The following is a 20,849-nucleotide window of genomic DNA, read 5'->3' on the forward strand; positions in this document are numbered from 1 at the left end:
TTGCTGGGCCGCCTCACGTACCGCCTGGCCCGGAATGTTTTCTGCTGGGCAGCTGTTGCCCGGGAAGCACCGGAGCCGGGCACGGTGTTCGCCCGTCAGGCCCAGGCATGCCGAAGGCCACGCCGGGCGGCCACAGCGGCTTTCCGTCCTGCCCTGCCTGCTCCGGCGGCCCGTGATGAGCCACTCGCCACGCCAAGCTCGGTGTGGGGCTGAGCCCTCTTTGCAATTGCGCTCCCATCGTATGGAAGGACAGAAAACTGGATTATACAGAGAAAAAAAGCTTTTATTTAGGAAGGAAACACATAGCTAGTAATAAAACATAGCAATATAGAAGAGGTTTATGTAATATACAGTCATTAGTATAGTAATAAATGCAAATGTAGTAATTCCTAACTGTTAATGCTGAACTTTGTATGTTAATACTTTACAAACTGTAATGAGCTAGAGAGCACTCTTATCATAAAAAAGACTACAAAATTGCAAACAGTCTCTGGACTACCAGTAGGAACTCATCATGTACCAGTTCAGACTAGGACATGTCACCGGGGGGGGGGGGGGGGAAGTATTTTTTTGGTTAAATAAGGTAAGGCCACATTTTTGCCCATGTTTTGTTGACGTCCCAAATTGGAAGGTGATTCAAACCAGCAAGGACAAATTTGGAAGAAGCTGCCACAGACTAGTAATGGGCAGCGTTCCAACTGGAAACACTTGCGCATCCATGTTTTCTGGGAACAGCCACAAGAGTTCTGTGTTACTCAGCTATCATGTCACTCAGGCTTTGCGTGCAGAGGTAGGAATTCATTGTCCCATGTAAGATTTGGAAAAAAAGGAAGAAAGGACAAATAGATTGAGGTTCAGCTCCAAAGTTTTAGACTCAAAAGATTGGAAGCTCCTTGTCAAACACTGGGTAAACTTACTACATTCATCAAAAATCAGGCAAGGTAATAAAAAGAGAGTTCCTAAGACTACTACAGTGTCTAACAAGCCAAAGTTTTGAGTCAGAACCAACCTGGAACTTTTTATTTTGATCTTTGCTTTAGTTGTAAAGTTAGTTTACAATCCTGATTCTGCCAGTTGTTATTCTACTGCATATTCACAGTACCCGATTTACCCAGAAGCTGGTGCCCGGTCCCTAGGCTCTCAGCACTCTTCTTAAACCACCAGTGCTTGGCTCTTAGGACTATCTCCCTGCTTCCAGACCTCCTAATGGTTTTTGTGCTGCTAGGGTTAAGCTCCCAGCCCTGATACCAGAGTTACCATGTCTCCAGTCAGTCTCTTCCCACCGTGGTTCTCATCACCCACCCTTTTCAGGTACCCCAAACACTGCTTTTGTTTCCTGCTCCCAACATCCGCTCCAGCCCTATGGCAGAAGTGAGCGGGAAGTGAGTGTTCTCCTACCCACCGTACATTTGTAAGGTTTCTTGGCCGCGTGGATTTTCAAATGCACTTTAAGCGTGGAGCTTTTCCGGAAGCTTTTGCCACACTCTCCGCACTCATAGGGCTTGGCTCCTGCGTGGATCCTCAGGTGGGCACCGAGGGCTGAGCTGTGCCTGAACGTTTTTCCGCACTCCTCGCATTTGTAGGGTCTCTCGCCACGGTGGATCCTCAGGTGCACATTGAGAGCCGAGCTCCGCCGGAAGCTGTCCCCACACTCCACGCAGATGTAGGGCCGTTCCTCGGCGTGCGTGGTCTGGTGCTTGGCCAGAGTGGAGCGGTCGCTGCACCTCCGGCCGCACTCAGCGCACTGGTAGGGGTTGGTCAGGAGGCCACCGTGGTACATGGGCAAGGCCTTTCCCCCATGGATGCGGCGATGAGTGGTGAGCGCCGAGCTCTGGCTAAAGCCCTTCCCACACACAGGGCACTTGTAGGGCTTCTCGCCCGTGTGCGTTCGCATGTGGGTCACCAGCGAGGAGCTCTGCCGGAAGGTTTTCCCGCACTCGGTGCACTCGTATGGTTTCTCTCCCGTGTGGATCCTCTGATGCCTAATGATGGCTGAGCTGTCCCGGAAACGCTTCCCGCACTCCTGGCACTTGTGGGGCTTCTCTCCCGTGTGAACTCTCCGGTGTATAATCAGGGAAGAGCGGTCGCTGAAGCTCTTCTCACACCGGGGACAATTAAAGGGTTTCTCACCCTTGTGGCTTCGCTGGTGGACGATGAGATGCGAGTTCTGGCTGAAGCTCTTCCCACATTCGTTGCACTGGTAGTGTCTCTCTCCCGTGTGGGTCCGCTGGTGCCTGATCACATTGGATCTCTGGCTGAAGGTCTTCTTGCACTCATTGCACTGGTAGGGCTTCTCGCCGGTGTGGATCCGCTGGTGTTTGATAAGGTCTGAGTTGCGGGTGAAGCTCTTCCCACATTCAGAGCAGCTGAAGGGTTTCTCTGCCAGGTGGATCCTCTGGTGCTGGCTCAGGTACGAGCTCCGGCTGAAGCTCTTCCCACACTCGGGACACTCGTAGGTTTTGTCTCCCACCTGCTGAATCCAAATAGCACTGTTCCCACACATGGGTGGGTCTGGCTTGTCCCCAGCAAGGATAACTTTGCTGATGTGGGCTCTACCACTGTCCTCACATTCCCAGACTTCCATCCCACAGGGAGTTACCATTCCCCATCTCTTTCCAAAAGATGTCTCCACCTCACTTTCTGCCTCCAGCTCCTGCTTGCGGTCCTGTCTTTGATCGGCATCCTGGAAGGTATCTCCTGTGAGTTTTCTGGAGGGGAATAGATGCAGTTCAGCTCTCACAGGACTCTCCTGATGAAGCTTGCTCTTCTGTGTGTCGTCCATGGTCCTGTCACCTGCTGGAGTGAACAGAGTAACTAGCAATGAATAATCCCCCCTGCTTCTTGGAGGGAGAAGTCCAAACAGGGCAACTGCAGCGACCTGCTGCATGTCAGCCACCATTAGCTAACAGCGCAGGAGCCAGCCCCTCAGTATCTTCTCTGGGCAGAGTGAGGGCACCGAGACCAAGGAGCGCGGGAAAGGAGTGTGACCCAAAGACGAGCAGCCACTGTGGCACAGATCGCAAAGAGGGTCCTCCATCATAAAGTTACAGCCCTAAAGGACAAAACCCATCACTTGATTGTCCTCAAAGTTCCCATGTCTAGTGAGGTTAGAGGAACAACATTACTGCTCTCCTCAACAACCCTCACTGCAGCTGCTTCTCTCCTGTTGCCTGTGAATCACTGCTCTTCTTCCAGCATTCCCATGCTTAATCAAGGAAGGAAGCAGTCAACGCCACAGGAACATCCAGTCCTGCCAAGCAGACTATTTTCTTTCTTCTTTCCAGTCATAGCTCTTTTCCTTAAAAAGGAAGGCCTACATATTCTGCAGCAAATTGTATCTAGATTTTGTCTACAGAACAGATAGGCAAGTGAGTGGAAAGATAAATTGTTTTATTAATCAAGCACGGTAATGAACATTTAGATTGAAACATTTAGAGGCTCCTGATTTTTTATTAGTTATACTCATATGGAGAACACACCTTGGAAATGGATGCTGGAGTGTGAGGTAAGCCAATTAGCTGGATGGCACTGCTTACACAGTTGACATCGTCCTCTTATGTGTGGGATGTCAGAATATGAGGTGAACGCAGCAGGATAAACCCCTCAGGTCTTGTTTCAGGTGATCTGCATGTTTTGGAAGACACCATCGCACTGGTTATACCGATTCCCAAAGTTTTGTTTACAACACTCAGGGCTGAAAAACATTTGTAGTACAAATAAAGCACTGGCCCAAGGCATGCACCTCAAGGCAAACTGACCAATAAAAACATTAAAAATATTGTCAGCATGAAAGGAAGAAAAAGCCACACTTTCGTTAGTTATGCCTTCTAACATTCTGATTATAGTCTTCACTGAAAAATACACAGGATTTGATTTCATTTTGGATAGGGTCCTTTTGAAAGGATATTAGATACCCCAGGAGTGTGTTTCATCTTTATAAAGTACAGGAGCAGTACAGGCCGGATGAGAGTGGGGCATGCAGCACAGGACACACCAAATTTTCAGCATTCAGCTCTTCCCTTCCCAGACATGCTCTATTCACTTTCTCACCTTGTGAGCAATCTCTCTACTGTCTTGGTGTTTAGCTGCTTCTGGCCACAAAGCTGTTTCTCTTCACTCCATCCAGGAGGTTAAAGCCAAGTCAGGGACTGCAGATCCTGATCAAAGGAAAGAACACAGATGTGTAGTGGTGTTGTAGAGTGAGATTACAGGAGAATAAGTATTTAGCAGATGAAAGCAACCTCAACCAGAGGAAAATGACACCCAGAAACATGAGTCAGGGTCACTGCCTGTTCTGCCACGCATACCGTGACACTGCTGTTTGGGTCCAGTAACCAGGGCCAGCTCATGTAGTGAAGATAGGTTCAACTACACATGCTGCAGAGAGTTGCCTGCCAGCTTGCTGCCTTCTGACAAGTGTCTGGATTTTCCTCCTGCTGCATTTCCAGACCAAAATGCCTTCTACTGGGTTTTGTGTAAGAATAATACTGATTCCTCAGACCATTTTCTCTCCATCATCTTTCTTCCTAGTGAACTAAATGAGAACATAATACAGTTAATGCAGTTCTGTTCTTCAGATGGAAGAAAAAAAGCCACCTTCAAACTGGGCTGCTTTCTGTGTCTGTCTGGCATCCCATTTATTGCCTTTACCAAAGGAGTATTTTGCTTGGTTGCTCTCAGTGGCTCAGCTAGGCACACACCGGTCTGGGCGAGAGAAGAGATTTTGGTCTGCTCACACATTATTGACAGGAGCAGTCCGAAGGCAGAATTTCCTTTCCTGTGCTCCAGAAAAATCGCAATTTGGCTGCCTTGTTCCAGATGGGGTTTACAGGGCTGGCAGTGAGCAGAAAAAAACAGACACACACACCTGTTTATGCATGAACACCGAGATGATTTAGTCAGCCAACACACAATCCCACTTTTCAAGGATCTCTTTTCAGACAGAAGTATGCTGCGCGGGAGTGGGGTTTGTGGGATAGAAAATTAGGTCACCCATTTAGCACTACATTTGTGCAGTGGTATTTGTACAGAGGCATTTTAAGATGCTGAGGGCTCAGTAACATCCTAGAAATGTACAGGTTACAGAAAGAAAATGCTTTAAAACTGCACATGTGAATGCCAGCTCTGCAGTGGTGTTGCACTGTTTTGGTCACGTGGATTCCCACCATGCCACTAGGAACAAGTATAAAATTTCTCATGACTGGGTGTTCATAAGAAAAAGAAATGTAAACCAGCATCTTCTCCTGTCAAAATGAGAACTGGCTGCTCAGTGGTGTACCAGACGAGGGTATTGTGACAGTTGCCACGCCCTCCTGAGGACAGAGGGAAGATTTCCTCACCTGCATAAGGACACCACAAAAAAAGGAGGCCCCTGATAAAATGGAGATCTGACATTTTGTTGGCTCTGCCTCAGCCTGGAGTCACGTCCTTCCTGCTCCACACCGCCTCCTCCACAGTGGATTCGGTGGGATCACCCCTTGGGGAGAGGGTGTTTCCACTCCTCCTGGAGCAGGCAGCAGCTGCAGGCTCTGATCCTAGTAAAAGGCAAGGAAGCCAAGGTCTCCCTCCCCATAAAATCTCCATCCACCTATGAGGCAGTGCCACTCTGTGCGTAAGCCTGACCCTGCTGAACCATCCTTCTGATTTAAGGAGGAAAGAAACGTCCTTCTGGCTCAGTCCCTTCCTGCTGTCGTTCGAGAGCTGCTGCGAGCGCATGGTCAACATGCATCCTAAAATGGTGGACAAGCACCTACAGAAGGCAGAAAGCAGATGCAGGAAGACCGCTGATGCTGTGCTGAGCCAGGCAGGTTGTGGGATATGGCAGAAAAGCACGTTGTGTGATGGGTAGGAAAGATCTGTCTTTAAACAAGATGGGAAACCCGAAATGCCACTGAGCACCAGACAGGGACAAGGTGCAGGTCTCCAGAGCAACCATGTTTGGACAAAGCCAAGTCTCCAAGCAGTGTCCTGGCTGATGAGGTAACCTGGTCCTTACCAGGCCAAATGAGCAACGAGACAGGTGACCTGTAATGTGAGGAGGTGATGGGCTGCTCTGAGCTCCTATGATGACAGACAGCAGCCCCAAAGAGGCTTCCCCATGAAGGACGAGGCTGGCCAGGAGTGGGCGAGCCACCACTGAGACCACGAGTCTCCGGGAGACAGGAGAGGTGTTGAGAACGGAAAGTTACCATGGATGTCAACTCAGGGAAACCAAACATCTTCCATGGAGGCCTTCTCTGAGTTTGAACCCGGTGGCACAGCGAGGACGTCAGACCCCACTGCCGCAGGAGGTGACCCGTGTCCAAACTCAGCCTCAGGCAGGCAGCCGCTGCTGCCTTCCCCAACACAAATCCAGTGGTGGGCAGCACACAGGCCTGGCGGTGGGGCAGGAGGGGAAGCAGGGGGAGAGGTGTGGGCAGGAGGAAGCAGGAGCAGCGGTGGAAGGAACAGTGGGAACAGAGGCGTCTTCTATGACATCACCATCCATGACACCTCCCCAGCTCTCCTGGGCGAACCCGGAGGGGCAGGAAGAGAACAAAGGCAGGCGGGCAAAGCAGCAGAGGTGACACCTTGGGCAGCATAGGGGACCCTAGGCTGTTACAGACACCGCTCACGGTGTGATGTCGGCCATGTGGGCTTGTCTGGTTTTGTCTGGTGAGTAGTGAATGTCTCTCCTTCAAGCCAGGTTGTGAGAGAGGGCAGCCAACCCAGCTGCTCTTCACCCCTCCCCATCGCTCCTCAGCTTTGGCAATCTGGAGGTGAGAGAAAGAGACGGGAGCACCCTCGAATGCCTCAGGTGCAAAGATTTCATGTGCTTAAAATTTTGCCAGTCTTCACCTGTTGAAGCTGGTATTTTATTCATCAAGGCAGGCCAGAGAGTGACCTAGGAGCAGGGGAGGAGCACTTGGAGCTGGATGCAGTGGGCAGAGGCTGGAGCAGAGGTGGAGACTGGCGATGTAATGACAGGGTCAGCTGGGTGTGTAAACCAGACACAGATGCAAAGGCAGAGATCTGGAGGGAAGAGCTGGCCAGGTGAAGTGACAGGGGAGGCAGGAGAAAGAGGCGTGAGAGAGAACCTTGGTTAAAGACAAACAGAAAGGTATATAGCTGGAAGAAATGGGTAGAAAGGCCAGGCTGCTCTGGCCACATCCTAGCAGGAGACCGTGAGGGTGTCTTGTATCCCCCAGTGTCCTCATTCCCCTGCTTTCTGCAACCCCGCCCCAATCACCTGGCAAAGTGTGGTGCTGTCCTCTCCTAGTGCCCTGCCGCACCGAGTGCTTGATAACCCCCGCTGCCCTCTTGGGGAGAATGCTACATGTTACCTTAACACATAGGTGTTAATAAGATGGCATAGATGTTAATAAGATATAGGCCATAGGAAGTTTTTGTTTTTACCAAAAGAAAAACAAAGACATCATAGGTTAAGAGACTTACAGAGGTTGCAAAGTCAAACTTGGAACATGCCTGAATCACAGTCATTTTGCAACCTTAGATTTGTTCCCCCTGTACATGGATGTAGTAACCCAGCTCTTTAATTACCTGGCTTCACTGTTTTCACATGGTTTTGGCTTCTTTAGTCCCTGGACGGACACTGCCTTTCTAATCAGCAGCTGTTCAGTATGTTATGTCACCCTTATTGTTCAGTGTTTGACTCTGATTTATTTACTGATCCCATTTGAACTCTGCTATAGACAGAATGACTCATTTCCTCCTGAACTTTTTACATACTCCCATGTTTTAGAGCTTCACAGCTATTAATTGGTTTACGGTGATTTTGCAAATAGCAAAATGAGGGCAAAGAGGGATTAAACTCAAAAAACATCCACTACTTTTAGAATCTCAGTTTGAGATATCTCAGCTCTGTTTTCTCAGAGTAGATATGCTAATGTAGCAAAATACACCACATGCAGACTCCAAAACTGCAAGAGAGCTCAGCCTTCCTATAAACGGCAGCCCACAAGGTAAGGAAAATGCCATTAATAACATGCTAAGAAACCTGGTACTTGCCTAGCATCATGCAGGAGCCTCTGGTGCAGCCAGGAATAAAACCTACTTGTTGAAAGAGTACCCGCAAAACTACCCTTGCCCTTCCAGCATCTTCCTGACTCATTCTTCCATACACCTTCCAAGCTGTGGGAAATGAGGCAGATCTCCTGAATATAGTAAGTGCCTAACCTGGGAAACCAATTCCCTGACAGAGCAGGTCCAATCTCTACACTGAAGGAGCTGCCAAGTTTTTAGAAAAGAGTAGGCTGCTGTGTACTTAAAGAATGTATAAAAAGCACATGCAAGAGGAGATGAAATTAAGATTGCACATGAAGCTTTTACTTGGGCTCATCTAACCTCCAAAGGTTTGATTTTACAAGCTTTCATAATGTTCTTTACAGGGAAGAACCGGCTTTAAGTTTTGCATAAGGGTTCAGTGAACACTTGGACCATTGTAAGGGCATACACGCATCCACTGGGGCATGCTCCATTAACTCAAGGGGTCTGGACTCACTTACCCAGAGGAAGAGAATTTGCAGAGGCTAAAATCTTGAAAGGAAACAGTCTCCTTGCTCCAGCCGTGACAGCAGAGCTACATTCCCAATTTCATCATTGACTTCCAAGACATTTCTCCCAGTTCAAGATTTGAATCTCCAGAGCTTTGGTGAAGATCCCTCAGCCATGTACTGTCCCCAAAATACTACACCCCTTTCAACATGGGCAGAGCAGGTTTTCCCCAGGTCTAGACCCCGCATCTTGAGCCTGCATTTCCCATGTGCATCCAGAGAAAGCAACAGAGATCTGGGTTCAGCCTTCAGGCTCTTCTGAGTGTGCCATGGTTAGCATTCCTTTCTCCCTCTGACTCTCTGCATTTTATTTTTCACCAGTGCTCTTGGGTTGGGGCTGCACAGCTGGCCCCTGGGGCGTGAAAGCGCAGCAGCCAGGAACGCCACTCTCTGACCAGGAGTACCGCCAGTTCTTCAGGTCCCTCCGGGCTGCCCGTGGTGCCAGCACTGCCTGCCTCCTTCGTGCACTGTATGGCTGCCAGAACCCCCTGGTCCAGACGCTGGACAAGTACGAAAACCATGGAGTCATCCCTGAGGGTAAAGCCAACTGTAACTCCCCAGGGCAGGCAGATGGATGGGGGTCCTGCACAGCCAGCACTGGACCCAATTGCTGGGAGAGGACAGAGACTCATGAGCTGGTGGGGGAGAGGGGTGGGTAGCGACCCTGTGGTGAGGAGAAGACATCTGCTCGTGAGCATCCTCTCTCACACTTGATTGCATCCAAACGTGTCCCTGGGACCAGCCTCCTCTCACACCTTGGGTCATGGAGATGACCAAGAAGCGGTGGAGTTTCTCACCAAGGTTCAGGGAGGCACCCGAATGGCATGGGGGTTTTCATGAAGGGATGTCATTAGACAGTGAGGTTATTGCTGAGGGCTGGTGGGACCCCAGCACTGGAGTTTATCACTGAGTCTGTGTCTTTATTTGACTCTTTCTAGGGCCCATATGCTCTGAACTGCCAGGAACTCCTTTCTTCTCTGACTTCTGCGCCTTTTCTTTTTATCGCTGTACTAGGAAAAAGTATTTCATTAAGGTGAGTTATTTAGCTATTTCCTGAAGATCATGCTGTGCTCTGGGCAATGACCAGGGAAAAGGGAGAGCCTTGAAAATGAGGAAGTGGGAAAACAGGAGGCTAAAAGATAGGGAAGATAGAAGAGAGCCATGGGCAGCCCACCTTCCAAGTGACACTCGCACCAAGCTGACTAGCTCACACAGATGGCACCTGCAGCCACTTGCCAAAAAGGAGACTTTGCAGAAGGTATTCCTGAAGAAAAAGAACCTTTGAGGACCACCTCAGTCCTTATCTCCAGCTCTCATTCCCAACCAAGTTGAGACAACCTAGGGTACCACAGGAGAAAGGGTGGTTCATGCAGGCTAGAAGAGAAGGAAAGTAAAGAGAAAAACAAGTGGGTGTCACAAGAAGAGACTTATGGGGAGAGTTGATAAGGAAAGGAGAAGAAGGTTTCTTTTCTTTCTTGGGCTCATCTTTGTAGGGAGTGGGAATGATGGAATTGTGCAGTGAGTGCTAGCCCCACAGAACAGGGGGGTGGCTAGGTGCTTGCTCCTGAATCCCACTGGCTCTACAGAGGTGTGTTTTCTCCTCCACAGAGGAGTGCCTGCCCAGGAGAGACCAAAGCCGAGCTGGGCAGCACACAAGCCTTCAACGACATGACCATGAACAGTGATGCCATGTTGTCTGGCATCTTCAGTCCCCAGTCCCCTTTTCCCACATCTCCCACAACTGCCCAGCCAGCCCACTCCATCCCTGACACAGAAGTAGCTGTGATCCCCACCTCCTTACCTGAGTCAAGGAACATGCAACTAAATCCTTCTGACCCACATGCCATGGAGGTGACAGCCAGTAACCAGCAGAAAGGACAGCTGCCCACCAGTGACATCCAGGATCTCCTGCTGAGGCTACAAGATACCCATGTGCAGAGTTCACTGCAGACATTTCAGTGGTTGTTGACCATGGGGAAGGCACTGGGAGAGGAAGAGTTGCAGGCTGCTGCCCTGAAGCTGCTGGTGGCCCTGAACAATGCAAACGTGTCTCAGTCGGCAACCAGCACTGATACAGGGCGCAGACAAGAGAAGTGAGCAGCAGAGGAGGATCAACCATTGTGGCTTTTCTACATGGCGTTGAGTCAGATATGCTGCCTCAGAGGGGACGTGTGGGAAGATGGAAGCAAGTGGAGTCCTCCTTCCTAGGCCTGAGGTATCGTCAAGGTCAACAATGTCTCCCCAGGCCAACAGTGTGGGAAACAAGGGGAAAAGCCACCTTTTCCAAGTGCATAGGAAAACCCATGGCATGTGAAATGGTATTGCTCATGATTCAAAAAGAAAGATGTTATCCTCTTGGAAATAACTGTATTGAAGAGATACTGTCCCCTCCCACCAAACTATTCACTTGCTATTTTTCAATTTGGGAGACAGGTATTTTCGAACAAACCAAGATGGAAAAATAATTAATATTTCCTGCTTGTGGTTATGCTACCATGACTAGCTCTCTGTCCTGGGCAGCGATGGGGTTTGTTGTGTCATTCAATCAAAGTCATGTGAGAACGCTGGCCTTTCTTCATCAAATATAGGTGTTTCTGCTCAGAAGCATTAAGAGAAGAATCTTCTTTGGAAGTATGTGTGTAAATATAGATACATACGTACATACACAAGGGATGCAGGAAGGCCTTACCCTGCAAGGGAACTGCTGGTTTAGCATTCTCCTTGTATTGGTGTTTGCACATGGTTGTTATCTACCTCTGAAATGATGCTATGAAACACACAGGATAAACATTCATATTAAGAACCTCCTCTTGTCTCAGAAAATCAGGGAGTCTGATTTATGGGAACTCTGGCTGAAGCGCTGTTCCTTTTATAAACACTGGACATACCTGTAAGTAAAACCATGTGAAGCCATCTGGAGCCAGCACTTGCTGCTAAAGGCAGAGTGGGAACTTCAGGAACCAGCTCTGGTTTTCTGGATCTCTACTCAGAATGAGTTTAGAGCTGCCTCAAACCTACTCTAAACTCCATTGGTTGGTTTCGGCTTTCAGGAGACCACCGTTAAAGTAAGAGTCCCCTATTCACCTTTCCTCTGGCAGGCCTTCTTGTAAGCTATTCCACCGAGGGCTATGAGGAGAAAGGGGCCAAAGGCAGCTCTCCTCAAGGATGCACCACGCCAAGCACATGCCTGTGGAGTGGGTCGGGATGTCCGTTCCCTTTACACTGCCTAAGTGACACAAACACAACTGAGCGAATATAGGCTCCGTCCCTACCCACTGAAGGAAGTCCTTAGAAGAGCTCCTTAGAAGAAGATCTCAAAATTACAGGTCCTCCATTCGTCCTGGGAAGCATAATCTCTCCCAAGGCTGAAGGCAGGTCACACCCGGGAAACATGCAAGCCCTTGAACACGAGTGTTTGCTTGCTTCCATGGAGGAGTGCCCAGGGCATAGTCCTGACTGGGTGGGATCCTGACAAAAGGCGCGCTGCCCGGGCCTCGCTGCCACACCAGCGCCTCTGCTTCTCCCTCGAGAGAGCCCAAAGCTGCCAGATCCCTGCCTGAAGCACCAGGGCGTCGTGTCCCCTCCAGCCGCCTGGCAGTGACAGCTCCTGTGGCCCCAGCAGCGAGGCACCGCCGGGGCATTTCTCGCAGCAGCCTTACTTGCCATCACCGCCCTCGGGTCCTGGCTGGCAGCCCACGCACGGGTTGGTACACACGTGGGGTTGCCAGATTCGGCCTCAGCGAGCCAAACGCTAGAGATCTCCTCACCGGGTGGCTCCGGCCAGGCCCTCCACGACGCCGCGGCCCCCGGGCCTCCCTTGGGCCGCCCTCCCAGCGGGAGGGTGGGGGCAGCGAGGGCCGAAGGCCGCGAGGAGCCGCTGGCCCGCGGCAGCCCCCGCCCGCCCCTCACCGGCCGTGCCCGCCGCCACCTGCCCGCCCCGCCGGCCCCGACCCAGCGCGGCAGCCCCTGCGGTCCCCGCCCGCCCCGGCTTCCCTGGGCGCCTCGACAATGTCGCGTCGTTTCCCAGCGCGGCGGCCGCCTCGGGAGAGCCCCCGCGCTCCCGGCCCGTTACTTCGCGGGGCTCCGTTCGCCCGGCCCGGCCCCCGCCGCCCCGGTGCCGTCCCGCTTTTGTTGCGGCGGGCACGGAGGAGCCGCGCTTCCCCCGGCGGACTTACCGGGGCCGCGGCCATGTGCGCGGCGGCGGCGGCGGGCCGGGGCCGAGGCGGGGGCAGCGGCGGCGGCGGCGGCGGCGAGGCGGGGGTCGGCGGGGCCGGGCGGCGGCGCTGCGGGGCCGCGGTGCGAGGGGCGGCTGGGCTCGGCTCCGCTCCGCTCCGCTCGGCTCCGCTCGCTGGTGTTAACCCCTTGTCTGCGCCGGGCGCGGCCCCGCCGCCTCCGCCGGGGCTGGGGTGGGGGGATGTCTCCGGGGCGGCCGCGGGGGAAGCTGCCGCTCGCCGCCGTGCGAAAGGGCGGCGGGGGGAGCGGGGACCCGCCTCCGGGGGCTGCGGGGCCCGGCCAGGCCAGCGAGGTCACTGTCACCCGCGGGGGTTGGGGGCCCTCCCCGAAGTGGGGGAGGGGGGAGGAACGGGTGAAAGGGGGGCCTCGGCGCGGATTTGGGTCCCGTTAGGAACGAGGGACTCGCCAGAGGTGAGAGCACCGTCAGCTCCCGTGCTGGAATAGCTCGGGTCACATCTGGTACCTCTCCAGACAGGCAGCAACAACGAGTCCCCCAGGGAGCCGTGCCCCGGAATTTTCAGTGCTCCTTGCCCGTGATTCCCAGCGCTGGCTGTTTCAGGGAAGCACCAATGCTAAAGCTAGAGCCTAGAGCTGCTTTCTGTCACAAACTCTTGGTGACAGGATGGTATTTTCTTCCTTGGGGACACTTTCCTCCAGGTGAGTGGAGGCCTCACTCTGCTGCTGTGCCTAAAGGTTGTCTGAGATGCTGGTCACCAGAGCATCTTGTGCTGTTGGGGTACAGCATAACACGTCCCAGGGCGCACACTTACATCTTGTGCCACAGGAAGGGGTCCGTCCACCCTAGGCAAAATCAGCCTGTTCCTGTACATCCTGCAAGTGCTGCTGCAGCACAGATATTTTTTCCCCAAGGAAATGCAGGAATGGCTGTTCCCTTTGAATGAAATACAGCAGTGAGTAAGGGGCTGAAGTATGTGGTGATGAGTTTCTAGCAATGACTAAAATATTTCTACTGGCTTTTGAGAAGAATGGTGGGGAAGTGTTTACCAAGCCCTCCATTCTTCAGGGGGCAACTGGCTTCTCAGTGGCCTATGGATGGTTTGCTAACTTCCTGTGGAAGTCTCCTGATCTTGGGAGATGATAGAAAAGCACTAATCACACAAGCAGAGAACAACAACATGCCCCAGAGGTGATTTCAAGAAAATTATGATTCAGGAACTTGGTAAATACTGAGCCATTTCGTTATTTCTAATTGCCCTCAGCAACACTAAAGAGGATTCTCGTCTCCACCTTAACAACAAGAGCCCCACTGTCTTCCCTTCCTACCCGTGGATAACATTTCCAAAGGCAGAGGGAATGGGGTTATTCCTAAATACGAAGTCTGGCCTGAGCAATGCAGTTGCTGACTCCAAAGGTATTAGACAGACGTGGAGCTTGAGCAAATCTAGACTTTGCAGCCTTCCCTTTGCAGAGGGAAGGACTTTGCACAGGTTGCACATTCTTTCTCATGAGCCCTGCCCCAGCTTCCTCTGCCTTTCCTTTGAAGAAGACACTCTCCCTTGTAGGCCAGGCAAGTACAATTAATACCACTGGTGGGGAAAACCAAACCAGTTGTGCAAAAAGTCCAGCTACCAGAGCATAGGTCCAAATAGTCAGAGGTAAAGGAGGGAAGGGGAGGCATTTCTGATGGGCAGTCAGAGCGAGATCTCCTCTGCCTTTTATTGTAGAGAGTGCTGCAGAAGGCCACGTGCAGCACAGCTCTGATAACAAACTCGAAGGGACGTGGGAAAAATCTGTTTCAACAACCATTTGTATCAAAAGCAAATTATGAAACAGCTGAATTGTCACTTATTACTTTGTGCTAGTCAGTATTCCACAGTAAGAGCATTGGTATTATCAGAGTTTGCCACATGATTTATGAGCCCAAGCCCAGTTATCACCCATGGCCTCTGCTGCAATCTTCCACCTTATCTACGGTTTTTCCTTTCACTGGCATGTTGTTTTCTGCCTTCTGAGAGCATACCTCAGTGAGTATCCTGTACTTCACTGGCTTGCATTTTAAGTAGAACTGTCTGCTGAATTTTTTAAAGTAATACCAGGACATTAGCTACATGTCCTTGACTAGTTTAAACATCACTCAGAAAACCTCTGGTTTTAAACTCAAAATAGGATGTAACTAAACTCAAAATAGGACGTAACCTGATGGTCCTACCTGTTGCTGTTCACCTGTTGCCCCAGCATGTCCTGTAAACCTGGTTTCATACTAAATCAGTTGCACCATTTTTTTGGCAGCTATATCTTCAGCAGCCCAGTATAGTGGATCCCTTCCACAGACATTATCCATACGACTTGAACGACACTGCAGGCATACATGAAAGCAGAAAATGTGAAAATACAAGTCATCCCACTCACTAGCCCCATGAAATCCCACCTCTTTCCCCACAGATGCTGCTGTCTACAAACGAATGTAAAGACCTACCGAACTCACTCTGTAATAAATTTCACCACCCGTTTGGGCAGAGGATGTCTCCACATCTTTTCAACACAATTTCTGACAGCAGTCCCACCGGGGGCATGTAACCTCAGGTCCCACTGGAGTGCAGCCCAACAAAGCAGGTTTAATGACATCTTTATCAATCCTCAGCTGTTCCATCCCCTGCACAGGTAGCAACTGGTTGCACCACGCAGAGATTTTCTTCACTGGGGATTCAAGAGCAGCTACCATCATGCTTTCTCCACATGCCATTTATGGAACATTAAGCATTTGTAGGGGTTTAAATATCTCTGCTTTCTCTAACTCTTTCCCCTGCACCATAAGACACCTGTGGCCAAAAACGTAGAGCTCACCATCAGACAACAGAAAATAACTTTTCTGAGCCACATTACCTCTCATTCCCACTACCTCTATCATCAGGTCTTACAATATTTTCTCTGAAACTGAGGGCAAGGGCTATTATTTCCAGTTAAAAGTGTATCAGACCTCAACCTTCACTGATTTTCTGTCTGCCTGAAGGTTAATAGCAACAGCAACTGTATTACACTATACAGTAATGAAAAAGAAGGAAACATTACACATTTCAATTTAAATGTAAAGGAAACTGGAATCAATGAAAAAGGTTAACAAGCATTGCTTTGATGCTTTGTGACTGCACAAAAATGTCCAGATCAGTGTCCTCAGACTGTATTTCACAGTCTCGCCATACAATTTCTCACCCTCATTTTCCTTTTTAATCTAAGTGGCAATAGGGTCACTATTTTCTAGTTTCCTTGACGGTTATGATCTTTGTCAGTCTCACACATCTTAAGAGCATATTCCTTCAGTTAAGGACTCAAGTCCTTAAAAAAAATCTTCTTTGCTAATTAAGAGGTGAAAAAGCCCAGCCCACTATAATATTAGAAAGGAGTACCTCAAATAACTCTGAAAACTCAAACATGAAACCAGAATCAACAATTCCCAATTCAGTGAGTCCAATTTAATTTTCACTTTTTGCCAGTATTCTGAAACAACTGTTTAAGTTTTTCAAAGCAGACTAAAGTTGAATCAATTACTCCAACTCCCTCTGAAATGAACAGTTTTGTGGCTAAAGTTGGCTACAGTTGTTTGGAAATCTTAATTACTTGTTTGCCCATTAGGCACAGGCTTTCAAAGCAAACAAAATCTGCCTTTGTAATTACAGGTATGTTACTTGAGATATTTTCAGAAAACCAAGAGGTATGTGGAAGAAGCAACAAGAAACAGGCTTCTTTGCAGGTAACTTTCAAAGAAAACAAAGCACTAAAACATTCTGAAATACACAGTAAGAAGTGTCCCAAAGACCTTATTCTGCCCCCAGAGCAATGCTTTGAGGACTGGAAGAAAGATTTATTTTTTTCTAACCTTAAAATAAACAAGCTTGTTTTTCCTAACTTTCATTTATGTAGCTGAGGAGTCTTTTTACTTTCACAAGTAATAGAAAAGTAAATCTCTGACGTCTATGAGGCATTCCTATTCTGCTGCTCGGTGACCATGGATCCCTGATTATACAACTGTCAGCAGCCAACTAGGCAGCGGTTCTTCCTAGCGAACACCTACATGCATGACTCTGAAGTCAAACACATGGGAGAAAATGGTGCTGAAAGGCAACCTGTCAACACAACGGCAGTCAATCCAAAGACCTGTGATTTATATTCACATATAACTGTAACCTACAAAATTATTTTTGTCATCTTAAGGATGAAAAGGTACGAGGCCAAGTCTCAAATGCAAAGGTCCACCTAGTCAAGCATGTTGTCTCCAGCAAGCAGTCAGTAAGCTGTTTGTAGGAGGAATATGACACACAGAGGTACATGCTGTAAGTCTCCTAAAGGTGTTGCAGAAAAACATTAAGTGCAAGAGGGCAGTAAGGAAGAGGGGGAAAAAAAAAAATTCTTTTGGAGTATTCACATCTGTGAAGTGCAGCTGTCCTTATAAAGCTTACAAACAACTGACAAGCAGGCAGGGCATAGTTCCTGAGGCCCCACATGGAGGTGTGATGGGTACCTTCAACATTACAACACAACCACTCCAAAACTAAGGAAAAGAAGCCACAAGACAGAAGGGGGAATTGAACACTCTAGTGGAGTTTCACAGCTAACATGGCAAAAACTCCATTTATCCCCATTTTGCTCTGATACAACACAGTGCCCATGGAATTTATGGAGTTTATGTCCACTAGCAAACAAAGGTACCCTTTGAGTGTATTTCCCCAAAATACAGTCTGGTACAAATGGACATAGTTTCTTTTCTCTGAAGAGGTTCTCCAAAGTGAAATAAGATCAGAGATGCTGTTGAAGTCTCACCAGGTTCAGTACACACTTGGCATTCAATTTTCTGACGATGAGAATCCTCATTAAATTCCTTCTGCCCCCCATCCAGAAACACTCACCCTGTCTCTCCCGAACGTCACCTCCGCATGAGCTGCTTTACTGGTACATGAAAACAGGTGTTATAAACAAAGCCACCATTCAGTCACAGCCGAAGATGACACAGCAAAATCAGGCTAAATTTAAATGTACTTCCAGCGTTACAGTAAGCAGGCTGTTTACTAAGACTTTTGTACCCTAACACCTTACCACAGAATTCAAAACATTGGTCCAAGAACATTTTACCAAGACAACACACTGGTGCTGTATACAACCCAACTCAACTCCTACCTGCTCCTTCCAGAGCTTGCCTGCCCACCATGTCCACTTGCTTCAGCAACCCCCAGCAGTGACTTGTCTCTGTGGGAGAGCTATGTTGGTCCTTTGAGCTGTGTGGGCAGAGAGGTGGGAGTCCTGGAAGTAGGAATGACCAGGAAAGAAACCTTTGAACCACAGCTTAAAAAAAAAGAAAAACAACAACAAAAAAACCCCAGACCAAGAGCACCCAACCATACAAGTTCAAAATGCCATTTCAGTAGTTTTTGTGTTCCTTGGGAGGCAGACCTTAAGTAGGGTTTACGGTAGGGAAAGTTAATACAAGTGTATAATACAGTAGGCAAGTGTAAGTACCAGAATGGGCCTCTCTGCCCCAGTTTCTCTCAAGTCTGATCCTCTCAGGCCAGTTCTCACTGATCCTCTTAATAATAGTACATATTACACCTCCTTCTTATTTTTTTTTTTTTCTGCTATGGTTCTTACAAGTAATAAAAAATAAAATTACATTAGCTGCTCTAACAGCATGAAAAATGTCTTTCAGGAGCTCCTACTGATTTCTGCTTGATTTCAGTAGAGCTTTTTCAGACGCTACTTGCCAAGGCTTCATCTCCATATTCTTCTTGTCTCCCCAAAGCCTGTCCTTCAGGCATTTGTACTCTGAAGGAGAGAGAAGCAATCTCCTAGGCAGGCAGAGCTCTGTGAGTCCACAAAGTCTTGGTTTTGTATGCAGGCTGTGTCTCCTTGCATTTTAGTATCCTTGTTCCTCATGAAATAATATGACTCTTGCATATCTTCAACCGCATTTATAAGCACCCAGATTAGTCCTGTACAAGTAAGACTTATTCTCAACCACCTCTTAAAATAAAGGGAGACTGACTGTGTTTTAAAGACAGTCTCTCAAGCTCAGCAGCAGAAGAATCTCTTTCAGGTCCAGGAGCTTTTTTAAGAAATCTCAAGTATCTTAATTCCATTTTTCAGTAGACCTTTCAATACAGGATATTTGGGACTAGATGTTACATGGTGGAATCTCCCCTGTCAGCCCTTGAAAATGGTTGAAAATCCTGTTCTTTGAACCACAGTTCATTACTCAGCCCCCTTCTGTGCTCCTCTGCCTGGCAAATGCAGATATGATGGGCATTATGAGATGCTTTAATGCTAGATTCCCTATAGCACAACCACAGGGAAATGCAAATAATGATCCAACACTGCAGTGTAGTCTTTGCCAGAAAAGCAAAGTGTAAATATATCTACACTTGGCTGTAATATGTCCTGATCTATCAGCATGAGTTGTATTCTTTTCTAGGTTGATATTTTTAAGAAATAGCTCATTTTTACAATTTTCTTTATCTCTGAGTTTTTATGAAGCCGCTACATGTACATAGCTTATGCTTACCATTTACATTTTTCTATACCCATATGAGCCTGCTGAATTCTCCAAAGAATATCAGATTTCAATGCACTTTGCACTGCTATTCTTTTACCTCTAAAGACCAGGCCATTCTTTACAGCAAACTCCAGTTTGAATTGGTAATGTGAGCTTGCTGTGTAATTCCCCGACTCCTTTACAGTGGCAGCCCTAATGCCTTTTTATAATCGCTCATCTTTTACTGTGCCTCTGCAAATTTATTCCACATTTCTGAGAGCAAGCAATTCCCTTTTCTCATATTCATGTGCACTGTATTTCTGGGTTCCTTTATCTTATATAAGTCATGTTTTCAAACCCAATATTGGCTCTTTGTTTCCAGCAGCTATAATAAACTAAATATATAAAAGAGAGTGTAAGACCAGGGCTAGTATATACATCTGTGCCTAACTTGCTTAGGCCTGCTCTCAGTGCTCCTCTGAAAGAGGCAATGTCATCTTCTTTACAGCCCTTTTAGTCTCCTTGTCCCCGACACCAGCAGGAAATTAAGGCCCTCCAAAACTCCCTCCTCAGCCCCACTATATGCATATACATTGGATAAAAACATAATTTTCCCTTTTCTGAAGGCTGAGATTCTTGTGTAAAATCACAGGATTTTAGACACAGAGGACTGAAGGAAAACCTAAGGTCTCACAAGAAAAAAGAATCCCAAAAGGCAGAAACACAGATCCAGCTGCTTGTAATGCCATGCTTTCCTTCAGTCAGATCCCCCTGCAGCATGTTACTTTATATAGGGAAAATCTGGTCCCCTCAGAGACTTACCATAACTCCATGCACTGAAGAAGATGGATACAGGAACATGCAGGACAGGGGACGTGCAGAGGCTGGATCCAGCTGCGAGCCAGATTGCTTTTTTTTGAGACAAACAACAGCTATGAATATAGGTTTATAATTGCACATACTCATTGCTTAATTATTACAGTGCAGTAAGACACATGGCAGGCACCTGTGGCACATTTCTATAAAGCAGCAGCAGGAATGCTATGGACGTCACCAGCGTCAGAGAAATTCAGTCCTTGACTTGTGCTGATGGAGAATGAGCTTTTCTTAAGACCGAAGTCACAGGTTTATATATCTTACATACGCTCATATAGACCACTTAGAACACCTAAGGCACCACACCACAGCGTTACAGGAAGGTCTATTTAAGAGGCCTGTGAAAAACCTTGACGTTTGGACTATTTGTGGTTCCTGCCTCTTAGGTCACTATCTAACCAGCCAGAGTCCAAACTAACACTGCGGCATACCCACCCCTTGGGGTAGGGAGGCAGTATCTCAAGCACTGGTTTTCCTAAACTTTTATCTCAAAAAAACCAGTCATTCTATATGGCATTGCAGGTGTAATACATAATTTATCTATGCAACAGCTGACATTAATGTAATTATTTGAAATGTAGATATTACAGCTGGGTGCAAGATTAAACTTAATGTCCTGGTTGTTTCAAGGACTATCCTAAAAGCACTTCCCATCAAGAATTGTGTGAATGATATTTAAGATTGCACACAATATTCTAAATCTGAGCTCT

General features: G+C 48.3%; 1 protein-coding gene across 5 annotated transcripts; it reads right to left on the bottom strand.

Annotated features, from left to right (window-relative positions):
- Positions 1-262: 262 nt before the first annotated feature.
- Positions 263-12,826, bottom strand: LOC141924179 (uncharacterized). 5 transcript variants are annotated; one of them, XM_074826210.1, is made up of 4 exons: positions 12,728-12,826; positions 4,051-4,157; positions 3,480-3,624; positions 263-2,793 (listed from the first exon to the last, which is right to left on the bottom strand). In XM_074826210.1, the coding sequence occupies exon 4, from the start codon at positions 2,780-2,782 to the stop codon at positions 1,361-1,363; it is 1,422 nt and encodes a 473-aa protein (XP_074682311.1). In that variant the 5' UTR covers positions 2,783-2,793; positions 3,480-3,624; positions 4,051-4,157; positions 12,728-12,826; the 3' UTR covers positions 263-1,360. The 5 variants fall into 5 exon arrangements, with proteins under 5 accessions (XP_074682311.1, XP_074682312.1, XP_074682313.1 ...); XM_074826211.1 differs by having other exon boundaries at positions 263-2,796; XM_074826212.1 differs by having other exon boundaries at positions 3,480-3,694.
- Positions 12,827-20,849: the final 8,023 nt, after the last annotated feature.

The sequence above is a fragment of the Strix aluco genome, chromosome 5 (genome assembly GCF_031877795.1).
Source record: "Strix aluco isolate bStrAlu1 chromosome 5, bStrAlu1.hap1, whole genome shotgun sequence".
NCBI classification, from domain to species: domain Eukaryota; kingdom Metazoa; phylum Chordata; class Aves; order Strigiformes; family Strigidae; genus Strix; species Strix aluco.